The sequence below is a fragment of the Pseudonaja textilis genome, chromosome 2, assembly GCF_049901715.1.
Source record: "Pseudonaja textilis isolate UNSWEBS1 chromosome 2, rPseTex1.2, whole genome shotgun sequence".
In the NCBI taxonomy this organism is placed as follows: Eukaryota; Metazoa; Chordata; class Lepidosauria; order Squamata; family Elapidae; genus Pseudonaja; species Pseudonaja textilis.
This window is the reverse complement of record NC_141991.1, coordinates 235,402,130-235,421,907: the sequence shown is the minus strand read 5'-3', so window position 1 is coordinate 235,421,907 and position 19,778 is coordinate 235,402,130. Positions and strand designations below refer to the sequence as shown.

Sequence of the window (19,778 nt, the reverse complement as noted above, 5' to 3'; positions counted from 1 at the left end):
CCATAACACAAGAGCACACAATAGATACAAGGTTAACTGCACCAAACTTGATTGCAGGAAATATGACTTCAGCAACAGAGTGGTCAGTGTCTGGAATACTCTACCTGACTCTGTGGTTTCTTCCCCAAACCCCCAAAACTTCAACCTTAGACTGTCTACTATTGACCTCACCTCTTTCCTAAGAGGTCTGTAGGGGGCGTGCATAAGCGCACCAACATGCCTACCATCCCTGTCCTATTGTTTATTTTTCTTATATGTACCCATTTCATGTATTCATAACTATGTATATACTTATACCTATTACCTTGTAAGCTATTGACAAATCAAATAAATAAATAAAAGTAAATAAATTGTGCAACCTGAAACCAGAGGCTATTTGACAAAGACAGTATGCACCATGATCTGAGAGCTGCTTGACTAATAATGTGCCACCAACACTTTTAGCAACCATACATTTTCCCATATTTCAGCTACTCCAACTGTGCATTCATTACCGCTGTAACTGAGTCCATCCACCTTGTTGCTAGCCTTCCTTTTCTCCTTTCTTCCACCTTTCGCAGCATGACAGATTTCTCAAGAGAGCAAGGTCTTCAGATGTCTGAAATAGGTGTCTATTCTATTCTAAATGATATGAACAGTGTAGAAATTTGATGAACAAATAAACAGGTGAGAAATTACTTAAAGCTAAATCAGAGCCTCATTCAATGTTTGCTTTTGAATGTAGAATACTCACTTTTAAATCTGTGCTTGGCATCATCAAAGAAACAACTCTGATATAGAAAAGACATGGGAAAAAACCCCCACAAGAGAACATGACTGCAATTTACTTATCAAACAATAAAGCACTGTGCCAATTTGACTAGAACATATTGTCTTGGTTAGGCCTATTTGTGGACCTTAAAAAATATTGAGAAACTATTCAAAAAATAAGTCAATAGTCCAGATATAGTAAATTTTATTTGGGTATCTCAGTGAAGCTACATTTCACTTTTCTTTGGACTCTAATATTTAGTCTTTTAAAAAATAAATTATGATGTCATAATTTATATAAATCTTATATAATCATCTGTGAAGTTAGTGACCTTTGCTTTTTCAGTCAGATTAAAGACGGACAATCTTCCTTGAAATAGTTTTGACTCCAGCATGCTTTGTGGAAGAAGCCAGAAGAGAGTCAATATCATTTATAACTTTTGAAGTTTTTTCCAGAGACTCAGTTATGTTCTTGATACTGACATCCTCTGCCAAGAAGACTTCTTTTGATGCACTTCCTGTATCTTTGTCGGATGACAGATTTCTTCCCACAGTTGAAATCCTACCTGGAATATTGCTGTTCTCGACTAAAACTATAGTATGTAGTTAAGGAGAAACATGATACTAAAAACAGCCACTTTTCTCTTCTCTTAATCAAATTAGAAGGAACTCGTTGACTTTTGTAACCTGTATTCTGCAATGCCAATATGCATGTATATAAATTTTTTATAAAAAATTCCCTTTGACTGTGTCTCTGTGAACTTGGAACACAACTAAATATACACATCACAATTTAGAACTTTCTTTGGAGTATTTCATTAAATAAGAATGAAAATCCATAGTTAATAACTATGACAACAAATATCATCACAACAAAGGCTATACCATGTGGATGTTATTGTTTCCAGCTATTTTATTGATTGGAAAACTGAATTAGCGTTCCCAATAGGGCAATTATTGGATGTCTCAAACCAAGAATTACTTATTTTAGGAAGTGTTGTGCGGATTTATAAGATGTACAAAAGGATACAATTGAATCGTCTTATTTTTTCGAGCTCAGTCGCAACTGACCTACGGGAAAAAAGAGAAACCTAATTAAAATGAACATTTTCTTGTTTGATATAACATTAACAAAATAAGGTAGAATAGAATGGCCCTCTAAAAAGTGAACATTAACAGTTCACTTTATTTCATTGTTTCTATTTAACATCTACAAAAAAAAAGAGGAATTGCTAGAAAGTTACATTTTGCTACTAATTTGCAGAAAAAATACTTTTATTTAAAAGGGGGAAAAAGAACTTTGGAATATCAAATCCAAGATAATAAATCCAATGGGTGGCTTTACAAAGCATCACTGCAGATTTGAGAATATTCTGGTTTATTAATTAAGAAGAATACCAGCTTTGTTCTTGAATAGATTCTTTTGTATTGGTACACGTCCCTTTATCTCTGTTCAGGCTTTTGCACCATTCCACCACTGTTGTGATATATCTGCATTAAAGAAAAATGTTTTGTTGAATCTTGTGTACATGGGAAACAGCTTTTGAGGACTCATGGCAAATGAAGAGCATCTTATGAATAATAACCAAGTTAGTAAATATAGTAAAAAATAAAGAGCAGAACAAAAATGCAGGGGGGTCAGTAACTTTTATGGACTTATCAGCAGAATGGATGAGGGCTATATGACAGTGATGGTGACATAAGGAATAGAAGGGACTTGAGTGTTTGATCTTAGAAACTAGTTTGGCAGCTGCAGAAGGATTTATTTATTTATTTTTTGGTGATTTTCTGCTAATACAAGGATTGCACAAATCTTAACACTTGTGTTATAACAGAAAGAAGTCTGGAGAAAACAAATGTAATTCTTGAAAAAGTACTCCAGCCATTTATCAACAACTATACAACTATGTTAACATCTGCCATATGTAAAACAGGGACTTTGCTGCTAAAGTAATTTGTAAAACAACCTTCACCCCCTCAGTTTTAGAGAAGTTGAGCTTGAGTGAGTCTCCTAAAATTTTCCAGAAGTACCTCTCATAGGGCCCAGGATGATCAATCTGGAAAAGCTGTTGTGCTCCTTCAGGACAAGTCAGTTTACACCAACCCGTGTTGTTCTTTTGAGGATTCTTGAACAAAGGAACAAAAAATAAAATAGGAAAGAACATCATTATTATTAGGGTATGTTTAATTCTTCTAATCCAGGGGTGTCAAAATCTGGCCGGCCCGCGTGGTACTTAAATCTGGCCCATGGGCCCAGCCTGGAAATAGAAAAGGATCAGCCCGCAGTGCCTCTGACAGCCAAAATGGGGTCTGGGGGAGCCGTGCCCCATTTTGGCCACAGGGTGCTGCAGGAGGGGTCCAGCCCATCCCCCAGCTGGCCCACGGAGAAGAACTGCAATGTTGATCCGGCCCTCGAAGAAATCCAGTTTGACACCTCTGTCCTAGTCTGTTTCTAAACTTGGGGACCAGGTAGCTTTCTGGATCTTCTGCAAGATCCCCAAAATTCCCTTCCAGTTTAAATAAGCCACAGTTGTACCCGCTGCATATCAAGTCCCTTCTCTAACTGCTACCTGCTGGTGAGCTAAAGCTTCATATCTTCTGTGCATACAATCCCTGATGTAACACTCAAATGAAGAATTGGTTTATTCCTTTAAATTAAAACAGTGGGGAACTATGGTCCTTTTATGGTTTGTGAACTTCAACTTCCAGAAATCCTGAACCAGCATGGCTGATTCAAGAATTCTGGGAGTCGAAGTTCACAGACTGTAAAAGGGCCATAGTTTCCCACCCCTGCTTTAAAAGAACCATCATCAACTAGGGATTCTGTCACACTTGTGTTATTTTTCAACACTCTGAAAAGACCTTTATTAGAATAGCGGAGCTTTTCCTTCCATTCTATATATTCTACTGTCTGTTAATGGCAATGAAATGGATCTCCCCCAGTGATGCCAAACAATGAAGAGGACAACCTCAAAATACATGGCAAAGAACATTCATGGAAGACTTAAAGACTCTAAACATCACATGGAAAGACGTTGAACTACTTGCTTAATACTGAAAATGCTGGCGATCCCTTGCTGCTTGTAAGACTATTAGCATGGGAGGATCTGATGCTAACCTTTTGTAAAAGATATTTCTTTTGTATTTGCTGTGTTCCTGAAGCATGCAAATATGCATATGTGTATAAACAGACCATAAAATAAAAAGTCTATCTTGGGCAGTAATGAACACAGGGCAGGCACTGGAATTTTTATATTCTACCCCCCAAAACCCCTAGTTGAAGTCAATACATCTTAAAGTTGCCAAGAAACATTGTTTAAATGATGGGAATTCTGCACTTGGTGATTAATTCTGATCTGATCTGATTTATCCAGTGGCCCTTCTTGATATTCTTTTAAATATGAAATAAATATAATTAACTTTACCTATTGCTCACCTGTGATCGTCCAAAGTGAGAACTGAAATCCCACTCCATATTCAGGACTGTCCCATCACAAAATACAGCATATATTTTCTTATCTGAATAAGCAAAGAATCTTCCTACATTAGGAACAAATGTTTCAGCCACAGGGAGTGGTAACACTTCTCTTCCACCTGTCTCAGAAGACTATTAAAAAACAAATGAAATCAAATAAGATAAGATACATATTAGTTGTATTAACTTATCTTATGCTGGTATTTGATTATCATATTCATACCTACCAACTTCCAGCAGCAAACATTATAATTATGTGTTAAGGAAAGCATATTCTCAAGATCATGTTGAAGAACTCTAAGTAGAAATATAAAAAATATTAACATTTCATAACATTGCAAGCCTCTAAAACATTTAAATATATTATGCATACTGTTCATTGCTGTTAATTATTGCATATTAACTTGATCTTAATGTTCTGACGTTCAAAATTAACATGGGATATTTTACTACTTGTTAGCTCACTAATGATGTTACTTTCAAAAACTTGTTGTAATGCTTCTAACCCTCTAACCTATTTATTTTTAGTTTTCCATTTTTTCCTGGTTTTCTTTTTCACTGTATTGTTAAATACCTGTTAAAACAAAAATGTTTGGAAAAAATTATAACTATTTTATGCCCAAGTACCTTATGCTAGAATGAGCAGTAAGGAAATGGGTTTAACATACAACTGCTTGATGATTTGCAGTAAACTTTGGCAAAATTTTAAAATTTCTAGCTATTCTTCTTTAGAATCAAGATAGATTTATTTTATATGGCATCCATATACAGGTAGTCCTCAGTCAGCAAGCATTCATTTAGTGACTGTTCAAGGTATCATTGGCACTGAAAAAAGTGATTTATGACCAGTTTTTGCATTTATGATTGTTACAGAATTCCCAGAATTAACCTATCGTTTCCCTGAAAATACGACCTACCCTGAAAGTAAGTCCTAGCTTGATTTTTACTCATGCAAAAGCCCTACCCTTAAAATAAGCCCTAATTAAGATCCTGCCCACTCAAGTGCACAGGTAAAAATTAAGCTAGGGTGGGGATGGGGGGGGGATGGAGCTGCCGTGCTACTTATCTTTGGACAGTTGTAAACAGGCCTTGCACACTCCGACACCTGCCTTGCCGGCCCATTTCTTCTCCAGCCAACAAGCCGCTGAAGCTCCTGAAGGCCTCTGACAGCAAAAAGGAGGCCGGGGGGGACACACGCAAGTGAGGTTGGTCAGTGGATGGCATCCGCTGAAAATAAAACCTGGTGCCTTATTTTCGGGGAAACACGGTAGGTTCATGGATTTGGGTACTTGAAGATTAACTGCTGCCTTTTGTCAATGTTACTGAAAGTGACTAAATATTATTCCAAATTACCTAGAAAACTGAGTGGTATAATCTAAATAAACGAACAAATACTTAAAAGAAAGCAAAGTATCCCACCTTACTGACTGTGTTATTATTGTCCCTACAGAGTAGAGACTCCCAGGGACATGAGGTGGTAGGCTGTTTACAGAATACATAGTTTCTTCTATCTAAAAGATGAATGTGAAAGAAAAAAAATAACTATTTAGAAAAAGTGCTAACCAACAAAGCAAGTACAACAGACCATTAAACTACTGGACTCCAAGTATGAACAGTTGTTCATTATATGGTTTAAAGCAATTTGTTCCTTTGGTGTTAAATTGCTCTAATCTCTTGTTTTTGTGCCATATGCCACAGATAATTGTAGGTCTGAGGCAGCTCTGTCCAAAATAAAAACTAAAAGTGCAAAAGTGCCTAAGACCGTTGATAGGTGTAGGGATTTCCACATGAACATAAAGCACCTCAGTTCTTACAGTAAAGCCAGGAATTAATGTGGAAGTAGGATTATCTTCTTGGAAAAGAAAAAAAAACAGTAAGCACTGATGATGGGGAATATTCTAGGAATAGGGGAAGACGGATAATATAAGAAGGAACCAAGTTACCAATTTGATTTTTTGGGGGGAAAAGATGTTTCTTAAAGTAGAATTAAGGGTCATTATATTAGAAGAGAACTTGCTTTGTTATCTTATGTTTCATGAAAGGAAAACCAAACACTGAAACCATGGTTGCAGGTCTAGACATCAACAATCTCAGCTCTGATTTTAATAATTGTAAGAACCTTAGGTACAAAGAATTGGATATACAGTATATGAATACATAAGTAAAAAAAATAACTAATAGTCTATACATTCTCTTTTGTCATCAGCAAAAGGGCAAGAAAACTGTACTGCATGTGCAAACACACACACACGTGTGTACACACGTAGAGTACCCCTTTTTCCCTCTCTTTCTCTCATTTGTTAGCATGTCATCATGGTTCTTAATCTATCACAATCTTCATTTTAAATGGGATAGTTTTACAGCATTCCTGAAAAACAGCTATCATAAAATATTCAAGAAAAGATTTATTTGCTGTTATTTACCTGTTTTGTATGTGGGTTAATACAATAACGAGTGAAGTATTTTCCCAAGAAGAAACCTTCTGACTTAAACACTGATCCATCTCCAGGATAAATTTCTATACTTCTAAGTCCAACGGAAAACCTAATAGAAAGTATGGGTTATTAGCTCCACTATGTTTTTATTATCTCAATAGGCTATGTAGATTAATTATAGATAAATCAAAGATCTGATTCTGGGAGAAAGCTAACAGATTTTAAAATTAGTCATAGTCTATTGATCCATGGAAGAAAGAATTACAACCTGTAATTTAAATACTGAAATTAAAGAAATATGAAAAGGTTAAGCAAGTTTTTATATTCTCCTGAACCATTAATAAAGTATTACAAAAAAACAGGGTTAAGGAAGAAGAAAAACCAATGTTAAATGTTTTAAACCAGTGGCCCCCAACCTTTTGGGCACTGGTTCCATGGAGTTTTTTCTATGGTCCGGTGTGGGGGTGGGGTGTGGTTTTGTGTGCTGCCTGCATCCCACAAATGGAGCTTTGCTTGTTTGTGCGGCCCGGTTTCTTGAATGCTGTGGCCTGGTGCTGGTCCACGGACCAGGTCCAGGTTAGCGACCCATGTTTTAAACCGAGAGGTCTTAATTTGAAGTTACTCCCAAGATGGGTTTGGTAGTCTGAAGGCAGTGTAGTATGTTGTAGATATAAATAAAGTGTTGTTTTTTTTAAGAAATACTACTTCTAGTGAGTTTTACATTATAAAATGCTATAATGTGTAAAATTAAAAACCTTGCAAACCCTGCCAAACCTGATAAGAGTCTCAAGATCTTCTCATCCCAAGCCTGGGAGAATTATCAAGTTTTCAACGACTTTCCAGAATGTTATCAGGATGGGCAATGGGAAATAGTTGTCCAGGTAGTCCCAATTGACATCATAATCCCAAGATGTGTGGATCATTAAGTGGGAAGTGGATAAAATTTCAAGTAAACAGCAGGGACACTGCCAGGGGCTAGGGGAGGCCTGGTGCAGGGGATATGTAAGTGGAGTAGGGGGTGCTGTGATTTTGTAATTGAAGGAAGGAGGAAGCAGGTGTGTTCGAGCAGAGGGAAGAGGAGGAGGGGAAGCAGAGATGGTATTCAGCAGGTTCTCATCATTTTTGGAGAACCAGTAGTAAAAAATTTGAGTAGTTCAGAGAACCGGCAAACACCACCTCTGACTGGCCCCGCCCCATCTATTCTCTGCCTCCCGAGTCCCAGCTGATTGGTTGGATCTTCTTTTGTTGCCCTGCACAGGAGAATGGAGCCGGAAAGCAGGTTAGTGGTATGGGAATGGAGATTTTACAGTATCTTTCCCCTGTCACGCCCACCAAGCCACACCCACTAAGCCATATCACGCCTACCAACCTACGCCCACAGAACCGGTAGTAAAAAATTTTTGAATTCCACCACTGGAGGGAAGATATGCTGCACAAAAAGGACTGGGATGTTTGTGTGTGGGAGGTGTTACCAGAACAACTTGTAACCTTTTTTGTTGGCTTCTCCATTAGCTTTGCTTGTGGAAAGACAGCAAGGGCAGGTTGCAAACGCTGACCATGTGATGCCTCAACCATAGTTAAGTGCAAGCTAGTTGCCAATCATGAGCATTTGACCATGGATCTGCCATGTCAGAACTTTGAGGATTTACCCTAGGTAGCACTCATCCAGTGCCATCATAACTTCAAACAATTGCTCAGAGTGGTTGGTAAGTGAGGACCGCCTGCTCATTATACTGGAACACCAATGCTCATTAAAAATCTATAATTATTATTTTGCAAATTCTTCAGTGTTCTTACCGAATACAGATGAATTAAGTCTTTAAAGCTCCTTTCATAAACACGCATACCAGAGGTGGTATTCAGCAGGTTCTGACCAGTTCTGGAGAACCAGTAGTGGAAATTTTGAGTAGTTCAGAGAACCGGCAAATACCATCTCTGACTGGCTCCGCCCCCATCTATTCTCTGCCTCCTGAGTCCCAGCTGATCGACTGCGTCTTCTTTTGTTGCTCTCTGCATAGGAGAGTGGGGCTGGAAAGCAGGTTAGTGGCGTGGGGTGGGAATTTTGCTGTATCCTTCCTCTAGAGCAGGCTTGTCCAACCCGCGGCCCATGGGCCGCATGCGGCCCAGGTCGCCTCGTAATGCGGCCCAATGCCCACCCCAACCATCGTGCCACAGCCAGCGAGAAGGAGGAAGAGAGGCAGGCGCGAGGCGGGGCGAGGCGAGCGCCAGGCCAAGCAGCAAGAGAAAAGGCGGGCGCCGTCAGAACGGCACCTCCTGCTGTTACCGCCGCCGCTGCTGCTTCTGTCCCCGCCGCCGCTGTCCCCGCGGCAGGGGAAGAAGCGGCGGCGGTGGCGGGGATGGTGGCGGGGGCAGAAATGGCGGCGGCAGAAGCAGCAGCGGGGGCGGGGGAAGAAGCGCCGGCGGCGGCAGAAGAGGTGGCGGTGGCAGAAACGGCGGCGGCAGAAGCAGCAGCGGGGCGGGAGAAGCAGCGGCGGCGGGATGGTGGCGGCGGAAAGCAGCAGAGGGCGGCGGCAGAAGGCGGCGGCGGGGATGGTGGCGGGGCAGAAACGGCGGCGGCAGAAGCAGCAGCGGGGGCAGAAGCCTTCCCCGCCGCTGCTTCTGCCCCCGCCGCCGCTGCTGCTGCTTTTGCCTTCCAGTCCTGCCTCATCCAGCCCGGCTATTTGCAGGAGGAGGGTAGGCGTGAGGCAGGCGAGCTCCCCCGCAAAATTTGGCCGGAAAATAAACGGTGATAAAAAAAACGGTGATAAAAAATAAATAATTTTAAATAAATAATAAATAATAAAAACATCTCACTAACTTTATTTCCAAATAAATTTAATATGTTAACTATGTTTTCTATGGTTTTGGGGGATGATTGGGTATCGTTACTGTTATTTTATTTTATGTGCGGCCCAAACCAAATTTTCATCTTCTAATGTGGCCCAGGGAAGGTGAAAGGTTGGACACCCCTGCTCTAGAGTGAGGTGAGAATGGAGCTTTTACAGCATCCTTCCTCTGGAGTGGAGTGAGAATGTAGATTTTACAGTATTCTTCTCCTGCCATGCCCACCAAGCCACACCCACAGAACCTGTAGTAAAAATTTTTGAATCCCACCACTGACATATACGCATACCTGTAAATAATACCCTTGCTCCAAAGTACTTTGATAGGTTGCGAGTATGAGTGATATGCATCCTCCTCTTGTTTTTCTTCAAAAATATCAGTGAAGGTCCATCTGTGGATCAAATCAATGTTTTTAATGTTTGTTAGTAGACATACATAACATATTTCAAGTCAGTAGTATTTATACAGTGCTGAGAGATTATGAAAGCTCTAATGTTTAGACTACTTAGACCTTTAAAGATAAAAGTGTAAATAGAAGAGTATTAATTATGATTTGAATTTTGATGTTAATAAGCATAATAATAAACCATCCTGCCTTCCAGTGAAGACTTGTTTACTGCACAGGCCAGAAGGAGGGCTGAGAAAATATCTATAGACCCCTCACATCCTGGATGTAAACTGTTTCAACTGCTCCTCAGGATGCTGCTATATGGCATTGCATGACAAAACAACTATACATAGTTTCCCACCTATGCCATCACTCTGCTAAACACATAATTCCCACAGTCCTATCTACGCCTAAGTATATCTAACCATGTGGCAGATTTGTGTTACTATTATCTTTCTCATCTTTCCTATTAGGAAGTCCTATTGGTATCTTATCACAATCACTTTGTTAGTTGTATCTTATGATTTATGGGTTTTGATGACTTATGATTGCTTTTATGTATACTGAGAACTTAGGTACCAGAGAAAAATTCCTTGTGTATCCAATCACACTTGGCCAATAAAGAATATTCCAATCTATGCTATTTAGATTTTACCATCCAAAACTGAAGGTAATGTAACGAACAGCGGCAAATTACATCAAAGTATTTGTTGTACAATAACGGTTTATGTCTTAAGGGGAATACTTAATATTAAGATCTCAAAAAGCAATGTTTGATTAGAATCGTTAAAGCAACTTCTTTCATTTGGTCCTTTCCAGACACCTGGAGACAATTACACCCATTGTCTACATTGGTATGGATGCTGGTAGGATTTAAAACAGATTTTTAGCTGTTTAAATGGCCATTTTTAAAAAGACAGAAATGAAGGATACAGACATTTTAATGTATAAAACTAATTTACCTGTGTAGAAATGGAGCATGACAACTGAGAGGTAAAGCTGAAGGTAAAGTAGTAACTGTGTCAGTCATTCTGTATTCATTAGCAAGATCCAGGCTTACACAATGATCTTCATTCTTTCCTTTATTAGAGCCAACTTCATTTCCACCAAGTGACTGATGAATTCTTAATGCTAATGACAAAGGGTACTTCCATTCTTCAGGGCAGGATGACACTGATATATGCTGTGTAATCCTACAGTACTCAAATAAACTCTTCTGGGAAGACTGAGATATCCTATCTTCTTTTTGCACAGCACTTGAATTGTTCTCTTGCACAGCATTTTCTATACCATCGTTGTCCTTCATTTTTGTTCCTAGCAGTTTTGAACGAGTTTTTAAATCAGAGCTTTGGCTGGAACTCTCATAATTTGCTTGGGCTGACTTACAGGGGCTCCCCTTTGCAAATGATGATGGGAATGATAACCCCTTGCTTACTTTGCATAAAAACTCCACCGTAAATTCTTGCTGAAATTCTGGTAATATAAGAGAAGCATGTCCATCCAAAGACGTGACTTTCACATTGCCATTCAGAAGACGCATTTCCTCATTAGCCGTATGAAGGTCAGGCCATTTGGCTTCAGTGACATCCGTGAAAATAACCTGTAGAAGAGATTGAGTTTTAAGATTCTGATAGCTTAGACTTTCCCAAAGCCCTGCCAATAGCAGATCTAAAAGAGAAGATGAAGAAACGGTAGTACTTATCTGTTCATATCCTTGTGTGAAATAGGAAAGAATACATTTAGAATACATTCGGGGTATTTTTTCTGAACTGAGGAATGAAAAAGGACAGCGGACTATATTTTGTTGTTGTTAGTTGCAAAGTTGTGTCTGACCCATTGCAACCCCATGGACAACATTCCTCCAGGCCTTCCTGTCCTCTACCATCCTCCAGAATCCATTTAAGTTCACGCCTACTGCTTCAGTGGCTCCATCCAGCCACCTCATTCTCTGTCGTCCCTTCCTTCTTTTGCTCTCAATTGTTCCCAGCATTACGCTCTTCTCCAGTGAGTCCTTCCTTCTCATTAGGTGGCCAAAGTATTTGAGAACCATATCTAACCTCATTTATTAAAAAAAAACATAAAGAGTTATGATTAAATTTGCATTACGCCACTATAAATGGGGGCCATATCTAACCCCACTTATTCTGGCATAATGTAAATTTCATCACAACTCTTCCTCTTTCTGTTTTCTTTTTTCTGGGATGAATCTTTTGGTCTTAGAAACAGGCAGCAACCAACACGGTATAGAGATGCTGTGGGAATCTCAATTCGCAGCTCCCTTCTTTGGAGGTCAACATCCTGAATTAAATTTTAGAGAAAGAAATTCACAAGAAAATTCATCAGAACTTGGAATGCTATCTCAGGGGGCATAAGATTGTAGATATAAATAAATATACTGGTAAGTAAGTGGAACAGAGTAGATAATGGAACTAAGAGATGTAGCTTGCAAACATTACAATTTATCCAAACAAAGATAATTTCCAGGAATTTTCAAAGATTATTATGGATAACAAAAAGATGGTAATATTACAAAATTATTTTTATATCATTTAGGAGGTGTTTGTGATAAGGGTCTTAAACCTATTGCATTTCTTGTAGCTGCAGTAAGATGATATCAGACCTTCAATACAGGAATTAGGATTTAATTAGGAAACTGGTGCCACATAACCCAATACAACATTTATAACAGAGTTATAGTAACAGAATCTGGCAAGTCTGAAAGAGCTTCTCCCTCCTTGCCTTGTACATCTTCCTGTGAATTAGGAAGGCTTTTGTCCCAGACATGTTACATTCTTGACTTGTACTCAGGCCTTTTTTGTTTGACCATGGCTTTGATAGCAACTCTTCTTGTCCCTCAAGGCCATTCTCTCTTCCCTCTACATTTAAAAATGATTCATTAATAGAGGAACAGCTGACATTTTTAAATATGGAAAATAAGAATGATTAGTTTTCTTGATGCAATTATTTATCAGGAAATTATGTAAGTCAAGATTCCAATTATGGGAATGTGCACATTTCAGAATCTAGTAACACCTTAAAATAAAAATCATGTTTTATCAAATGTTATTAAGAATATATAGAAACTTTTTCACTGTGGATTTTAGGATAACTTGTCAGCAAGAATGATTAATTATTCATTTTATATATATTTATGCTGAAGGCTTCCATAACCAAACAGCCAACACGCATAACCAAGTCAATGAAGAATTCAGCACAGTGATTGACTCAGTTAGATCTGGGGTAATTTCCTTTATTACCTGTTTTGAACAAGCCTGAGAAGCTGGGAGAGGCCTAGCTGCATTTAGTCCTCCAGTACAAAAATGAGGTGGTAAACTAGGGGCCTCACATGGAAAGCATCACACTATAAAACTTAGTATCAAAGCCAATCAAAGCATATTTCCCAAAGATAACACATAAAATTAGCCAGTCAAATATTTCATTGGAATCCATTTTTGTTTCCAAATATATACTCAAAACTTACATTTTTCCTTTCTGGAGGTAAAATGTCTGAAGGTAAATAGGGTCGCTCAGAGTATTGATTTCGGAAATCTATTGCTCGCAAGAGTTGTTCCTAAAAAAAAAAAAAAAAAAGGAAAAAGAATTTGATTTGATTGAGAATTGATATTGGCAGAACCACTTAATTCTCACTCCTTAGCGTTATTGTTATACATTTTAAAATGTCATCCAGCGTAATTTCTGATTTTAAGAGAAGAAAAATAAGTTTTTAACTTGTAATGGAAAGTAAGCAAAATCCATCTACTCCGTCTTCCCACAGATAATTTACTGGCATCCAGGTCTGTACACAGAAAGCTAAAGCTGCATGCTACCAAGGAAGATATGTTCACTAATACCATTTTTCCCATGAGGAATCCTAGAAACAGAACAAAAATCTAATTGATCAGCCCAAATAATTCCTTAGTCCAGCTTTCTGTTCTTGTACACTGATGTAGCTAGACACTTATGGGCTGCCTAGAATTAGGACAGGTATGGGGCAGTATAATGATCATGAGTTTGATCCAAAAAATCTCAAGAACACAATTTTAAAACTGGCACCAATGCAACCTACAAGAACATTTTACACTTTGGGGTTTAAAATTCTACTGTTTAAAATTCTGGCCATTGCCCCTTTAATAGTATTTTAACAAACTCAAAATCTGTAACTCTTTAATTGGATTGTTTTGAAGGCTCAACATGGTCTTCACTGAATATCTTTTAAGCCTCCTTATATAGAGGTATTCCTCGACTTACAGTAGTTCATTTAGTGACTGTTCAAAGTTACCACAGCACTGAAAAATGACTTATGATTTTTCAGTTATAACCTTTGTAACATCCCCATATTCATGTGATCAAAATTCAAATGCTTGTCAACTGATTTAATACTTACGACTTTTGCTGGGTTCCAAAGTCATGGGATTGCCTTTTGCAACCTTTTGACAAGTAAAGTCAAAGACAGATTCACTTAACAACTGGATTACTAACTTATCAATTATCTCTTATATGATGATCACTGGGATTGATTATAGAAATGGAGCTCTCCACTCACATAAACGAGGGAGTGACGCTAACTGTTCAAGAACATGTATTTTCTTAACAGGGATGTTATTATCTGCTATTAATGTACTATAATGTGTCAGTACTATTTTTTTATATATAGTAAAAAGTGATATCTATTGCTGGTCTATGTCCATAATAAAGTTATATTCTATTCTATTCCCAGAGCAGGCCATCTTTTTCCTCCTGCTTAGAGAAAGAAGGTTTTGTTTACCCGATAGAGACTAATAGCAAACGGTGTCCTCTGACGAACTCTTTCCGGTGGTTGTATTGGGTGAGCAGACGGAGGGGTGGCCTTTTCAAACAAGAATTCCGATCCACACGGAGAAAGGAGCAATCTGGAGCCATTTGCATAGTGGACTTCCACTGAATTATCTTCATACAGGATCATGAGACTTTCCGATCCCATCACAACAATAAAAAACACATAAAGTGTTTTTACAAAGTGAATCTGTGAAAGGAATTACAACTGATTATTTAGCATATAGGTGTGGATAAGGAATGGTGCAAATATCAGGTAGCCTTCACTTACCAGCTATATGTTCAGTGACCGTTCAAAGTTACAATGGTGTAGAAAAAAGAGATTTATGACCAATCCTTAAAGTTTTAGTCACCACAGTATTCCCATAATCACATGATTGTAATTTGGGTACTTTGCAATAGGTTTGTATTTAGTCACAGTGCTCTGCGATCAATATTTGCAACTTTCTCAGCTGCCTTCACACAATCAAACTTAATGGGAAACTAGCAGAAAATTGTGATCATGTGATATTACATTTAGCAACCATGTGTGATTCTCTTAACAACTGTAGCTGAAACTGATGTTGTAAGTCAGGCACAGTCATGCCATGTTTCACTTTACAACTGTCACTTAGCAATAGAATTGCTGAAAGAATTGTGGTTGGTAAGTAAGGACTATGTACAAATGTATACTACAAAAGTGTATTATACTTTTGTTCAGCACTAAGAACTCTACAAAAGTCCTCAGCAGGTAGCATAATCTCAAGCCCAATAAAGACCCCAAATGGTTGAGTTCATCCCCAAAGCAGTTGTCTGATTGTTAATGCTATATATGAAAATGCATTGTGATTAATTTATTATATTAAATCAGTTTCAGTTTTTAATCCAAGATTCATCTATTTGTTGCTGCTCTATAAAAGTTAAGATATCCATTGCCTTTTCACCATGATATTAGATGAGAAGAATAGCTTTGGGGGCATTGCGGTGTTTTTTTTTCTTGCTTTCTAAAGCATTCCTCTTACTGTGGAATTTATGCAAAAATTGAGGTTCAGGCTTGGATGTATCCATGAAATCAACAGGAGCCACAAACACACACACCCCATCTGATTTGTAGACTATATTTTTACTATATTTACAGTTAAGATTGTGGAGCAACACTAGAAATAGAGCCCATACTTTTGTGGGGCTCCTCAGCAGTTGAACTGACAGATAAAAGACAGAAGGCCTTTGTCAGATATTTATTTGGAAATAAAAGTAAATGGCTAGGGTATCTATACACGCAGCTATTTTGATCAGAATTTGAGCACCACGGAATCTGTTCTAGTACAATTTCCTCCAAAAATTGAATCAACAGGGAACAAAAAGTTATTTCACATGCTCAATAAACCCCTACCTAGATTTGCAGATATACCCACCTTAATTAAACTTTTTTATTAATAATTTACTTGGAACAGCTTACATCCTGCAATGATGCCTGTAACACCACCAAACTGCATCTTCCTATCTTAGGAAGGGCTTGATAGGTGAATAAAATGCCACATCCAGACTAAATATCTGGCTGACTGTGCAATGAACCATAAAAACTTAGCGGTGCTAGTGGTCATTGGCACAATGGGTACCATATCAAAAAATCTCGGGGGGCACCTAGAAAATACGCACATTGATAAAATTTCCATCTGGCAATTGCCAAAGGCTAGGTATTTCTGGGCTTCATCTATACTACAGCAATATATAACCTAAGTTCTTGTGAGTAAAGAAATAGCAGCTATGACATCACATTGTTGTGATCAGATAATAATTTATTAAAATTACATGCCATACAACTCTCAACAACTGGGAGGGGGGGCTAACAAGAAAGACATTTAACAATAAACTCAATAAAAATAAAGAAAGATGGCAAGTGCTATGAGGCCAGGCGTGCTCAAACCTCCAAAATAAAACGGTGCACAGGTTTTCAGGGAGAAAGGCTAATCGTACATTAGCTCTTACTAGCTAGAAGTTCGTTTGCCTGGCCCTCTCGCGTAACACATTCGGACGACACCAAAGGAAACTGAACTACCTGGTTGCTCACACACAATATGTATTTTTCTCTCTCTCCAGTAATCCGCCGAGACGAGAGCCTTCGTTCCGAGTAAGCTTCTACTCCTTGGCCGCAGGAAGCAACGCAGCGCCTGTTAATCTTCCCCTCGTGCAAATAGGGAAACCCAGTCCAAACAGCGTAGCTCATTTGGGGAAAATTCGCTCCGTTAAAGTCCTCTTTCTTCGGTGTACGAGGAGCCGGGAAACCAACCAAAGAGCGCGGGGGTGGGGGAGAAAAAAAACCCCAAGAGGCGGCGCTAAGAGGAGGAGGTCTGGATTCAAACGGACTAACGCGCCTCTTTAGGGAAGGCGGAGCTTCAGAGGGATCCAGTAAAATAGGATTTTTTTCGGATTTGAGGCAACTCTGAGTTACTTTTTCCAGGAAAAGGTGTTTCCCACTGCTAGTCCTTCCTGGATCAGAAGGTTTATGGGGATTCTTCCCCCAGGGTTGAAGGGTTTGGAGCTCTACTGTCATTTTGTACGGAATCATGCACATCAAAATTCGGTCCGATCTAAGTATAGTACATAAAATTATCTATTGCAATGTCCTACCTGTCAATGAATACTTCAGCTTCAACCACAACAATATAAGAGCAGACAATAGATACAAACTCAAGGTAAACCGCACCAAACTTGACTGCAGAAAATACGACTTCAGCAACAGAGTGGTCAATGTCTGGAATACTCTACCTGCCTCTGTGGTTTCTTCCCCAAACCCCAAAAACTTTAACCTTGGACTGTCTACTATTGACCTCACCCCTTTCCTAAGAGGTCTGTAGGGAGCATGCATAAGTGCACCAACATGCCTACTGTCCCTGTCCTATTGTTTTATTTTTCTTATACGTATCCATTTCATGTATTCATAACCATGTTTATACTTATACCTGTTATCTAATAATCACTTGACAAAATAAATAAGCTTGTGCCGTTTGGAATAAAGCAAAGGGCCACCTCCACGCTTGTCAGTGGATGCAAAACTTAGAAGCACCATCTAGGCTAGGGCTACAAGTCCAATTGTTTATACAGTAGTCACTGTCATTTCCTGTAGTCTCTGATGGACAATAAGTGAGACATAGCCAGTGTTCTTCCTTTGTCATAAGCAAGCTATCCCCCCATCCCTCAAACCAAAGTTTTTCTTTTTTTTCCTCTAAAAACTTGGATTCTACGTTCCAACATTTATTTCCTGTCTTCCGTTATGTAATTTTTGTATTGTAGAACTTGGTAAGCTCTAGTGGCTTAACTATATGTTAAGTGGTGCATAATATACTAATCACAAAAGGTGCTTTTTCAGGAGGCAACTGGACTTTGTTTCTTCTTTTAAAGATGTTTCATTCTCATCCAAGAAGCTTCTTCAGCTCTGACAGGATAGTGGGGAATGGAAGAGTTGAAGCTTCTTGGATGAGAAGCGAAACATCTTCAAAAGAAAAAACAAGAAAGTCCAGTTGTCTCCTGAAAAAGCACCCTGGGTTATGGGACAACCATAACCTGGATGACTGAGAATCTCTATAGACTCATAATATACGAACCATATAATCTGAGTTCACACCACACAGTAGAGATGATGGTGGCTGGTTTGTGGTTGAAGTATGTTGTGTAAACACTCTTCCTTGTAGAAGATTTAGTATTCTGTACTGTTGGAACTAAAGCACGTGCATACAGGGAGAGATCCATGAGATCCTCAGTCTTTCCATTTTTATTTAAAATATGGAATCTCCTGAGGATGAAGAAGCTGGAGCCATGAGCAAGCAGGAACAATATAGTTTTTTTCTGCAGGTAGACAAGATCTTGAGATTTGTGTAGAAATAATTGAGAGAAAGCTGCTAAGATGTTTCAAGACCACCATGAGTTACTTCTACCTCCTCACCCAGGAAATGCTTTAGGGAGGGTACCAGATATGTTTACAATTAAGCCACTAAATGTTTTTACCATTCTAGCACTCTGGATTTAAAATAATGGCCTTAAACAACAAGGCAGACTTTATTTAATTGTCAAATTTAAAGCCCACCTGCCTCATAGATTAATTCTGGGCTTATCATTTATTAATACCAAGAACAATATACTAATATAACTAATTATTTAATGAGTAAATGGATTTTTTTTTTCATTTGTTGAATCATAGACTTAACAAGGATATCTTAGTTCTTGCACCGAGTTAAGGTTTGGAATGACTCCTTCCACTTCTAGGATTCAGTAATCCAAGATTTTGGAGAGCCACCTGTAACTCTGGTGACTGATGTTATTGCACCAGTGGCTCTGTGAATATGTGATCATAATAGCAATAGCACTTAAGACTTAGATACTATTCCACAGTGTTTATAGCAGTCTGAGCGATTTATAACATCAGCATAATTTTCCCAATAATTTGGCTCCTCATTTTACCAACCTTGGAAGGATGGAAGGCTAAGCCAACCTTGAGCCGGTCAGGATCAAATTCCAGACTGAGCAGAATTACTGCATTTTAATTACTGTGCCAGCAGGGCTCCCTTATCAGAGAAATAATCAAGAGAAGAACACATCTGCCTTCCAAGCTGTTGTCCACCCCAGCACCTACTAGATCCCAATCTCTAAAACCACAATAGAAGTCATAAAGCACCACAATCATTTCCTGTACACAAAAGATTCTGATTCTGGAAGTCTTGAGTTCTAATGAGAAATATACATGATTATTTGATCTTAGAACGCTGAAGCTCAAAAACTCCTGAAGGGAAATACTTAATTAATAGATGATCATGCTGTAGAACGAGTTTCATACTTGCATCAATGCCTAGCATAATTCCATAAAAGGAACCTCTTATTTAACCAAATCATACATTAAATAAAATGCACACACAAATTGTGTCTTGAAAATTACAAATGATGTTCAGTTGGGCAGAGTGAACAGAGATTTGTATATACAATTGCTGTATAAATTGACGAGAGAGGGCCATGAAACATTTTTACATTTGTATTTAGCACCTATCTGACCTTGATTGATTTTGAAGAGGGTGAACAAGGTTAAATCCAGTTAATTATTTCA

The 19,778-nt window shown here is 38.5% G+C and overlaps 1 protein-coding gene across 4 annotated transcripts; it reads right to left on the bottom strand.

Annotated features, from left to right (window-relative positions):
• Positions 1–938: 938 nt before the first annotated feature.
• C2H5orf34 (chromosome 2 C5orf34 homolog) lies at positions 939–16,995 on the bottom strand. 4 transcript variants are annotated; one of them, XM_087927318.1, is made up of 13 exons: positions 16,743–16,995; positions 14,658–14,894; positions 13,374–13,463; positions 10,855–11,492; positions 9,794–9,895; positions 6,649–6,769; positions 5,645–5,736; positions 4,453–4,522; positions 4,187–4,357; positions 2,782–2,876; positions 2,149–2,241; positions 1,781–1,821; positions 939–1,343 (listed from the first exon to the last, which is right to left on the bottom strand). In XM_087927318.1, the coding sequence occupies exons 1-13, from the start codon at positions 16,908–16,910 to the stop codon at positions 1,102–1,104; spliced, it is 2,160 nt and encodes a 719-aa protein (XP_087783444.1). In that variant the 5' UTR covers positions 16,911–16,995; the 3' UTR covers positions 939–1,101. The 4 variants fall into 4 exon arrangements, with proteins under 4 accessions (XP_087783444.1, XP_087783445.1, XP_087783446.1 ...); XM_087927319.1 differs by having other exon boundaries at positions 939–1,337; XM_087927320.1 differs by lacking the exon at positions 2,149–2,241.
• Between the last annotated feature and the right edge of the window lie 2,783 nt (positions 16,996–19,778).

Coding starts and splice junctions, on each gene's coding strand:
- C2H5orf34 (XM_087927318.1), bottom strand. CDS start 16,910: ATGAGCTACGCTGTTTGGACTGGGTTTCCCTATTTGCACGAGGGGAAG. Junction 9,896..10,854: donor CATGCTCCATTTCTACACAG/GTAAATTAGTTT, acceptor TTTGATCCACAG/ATGGACCTTCACTGATATTT. Junction 2,877..4,186: donor CTCACTTTGGACGATCACAG/GTGAGCAATAGG, acceptor CCTTTGTTCAAG/AATCCTCAAAAGAACAACAC.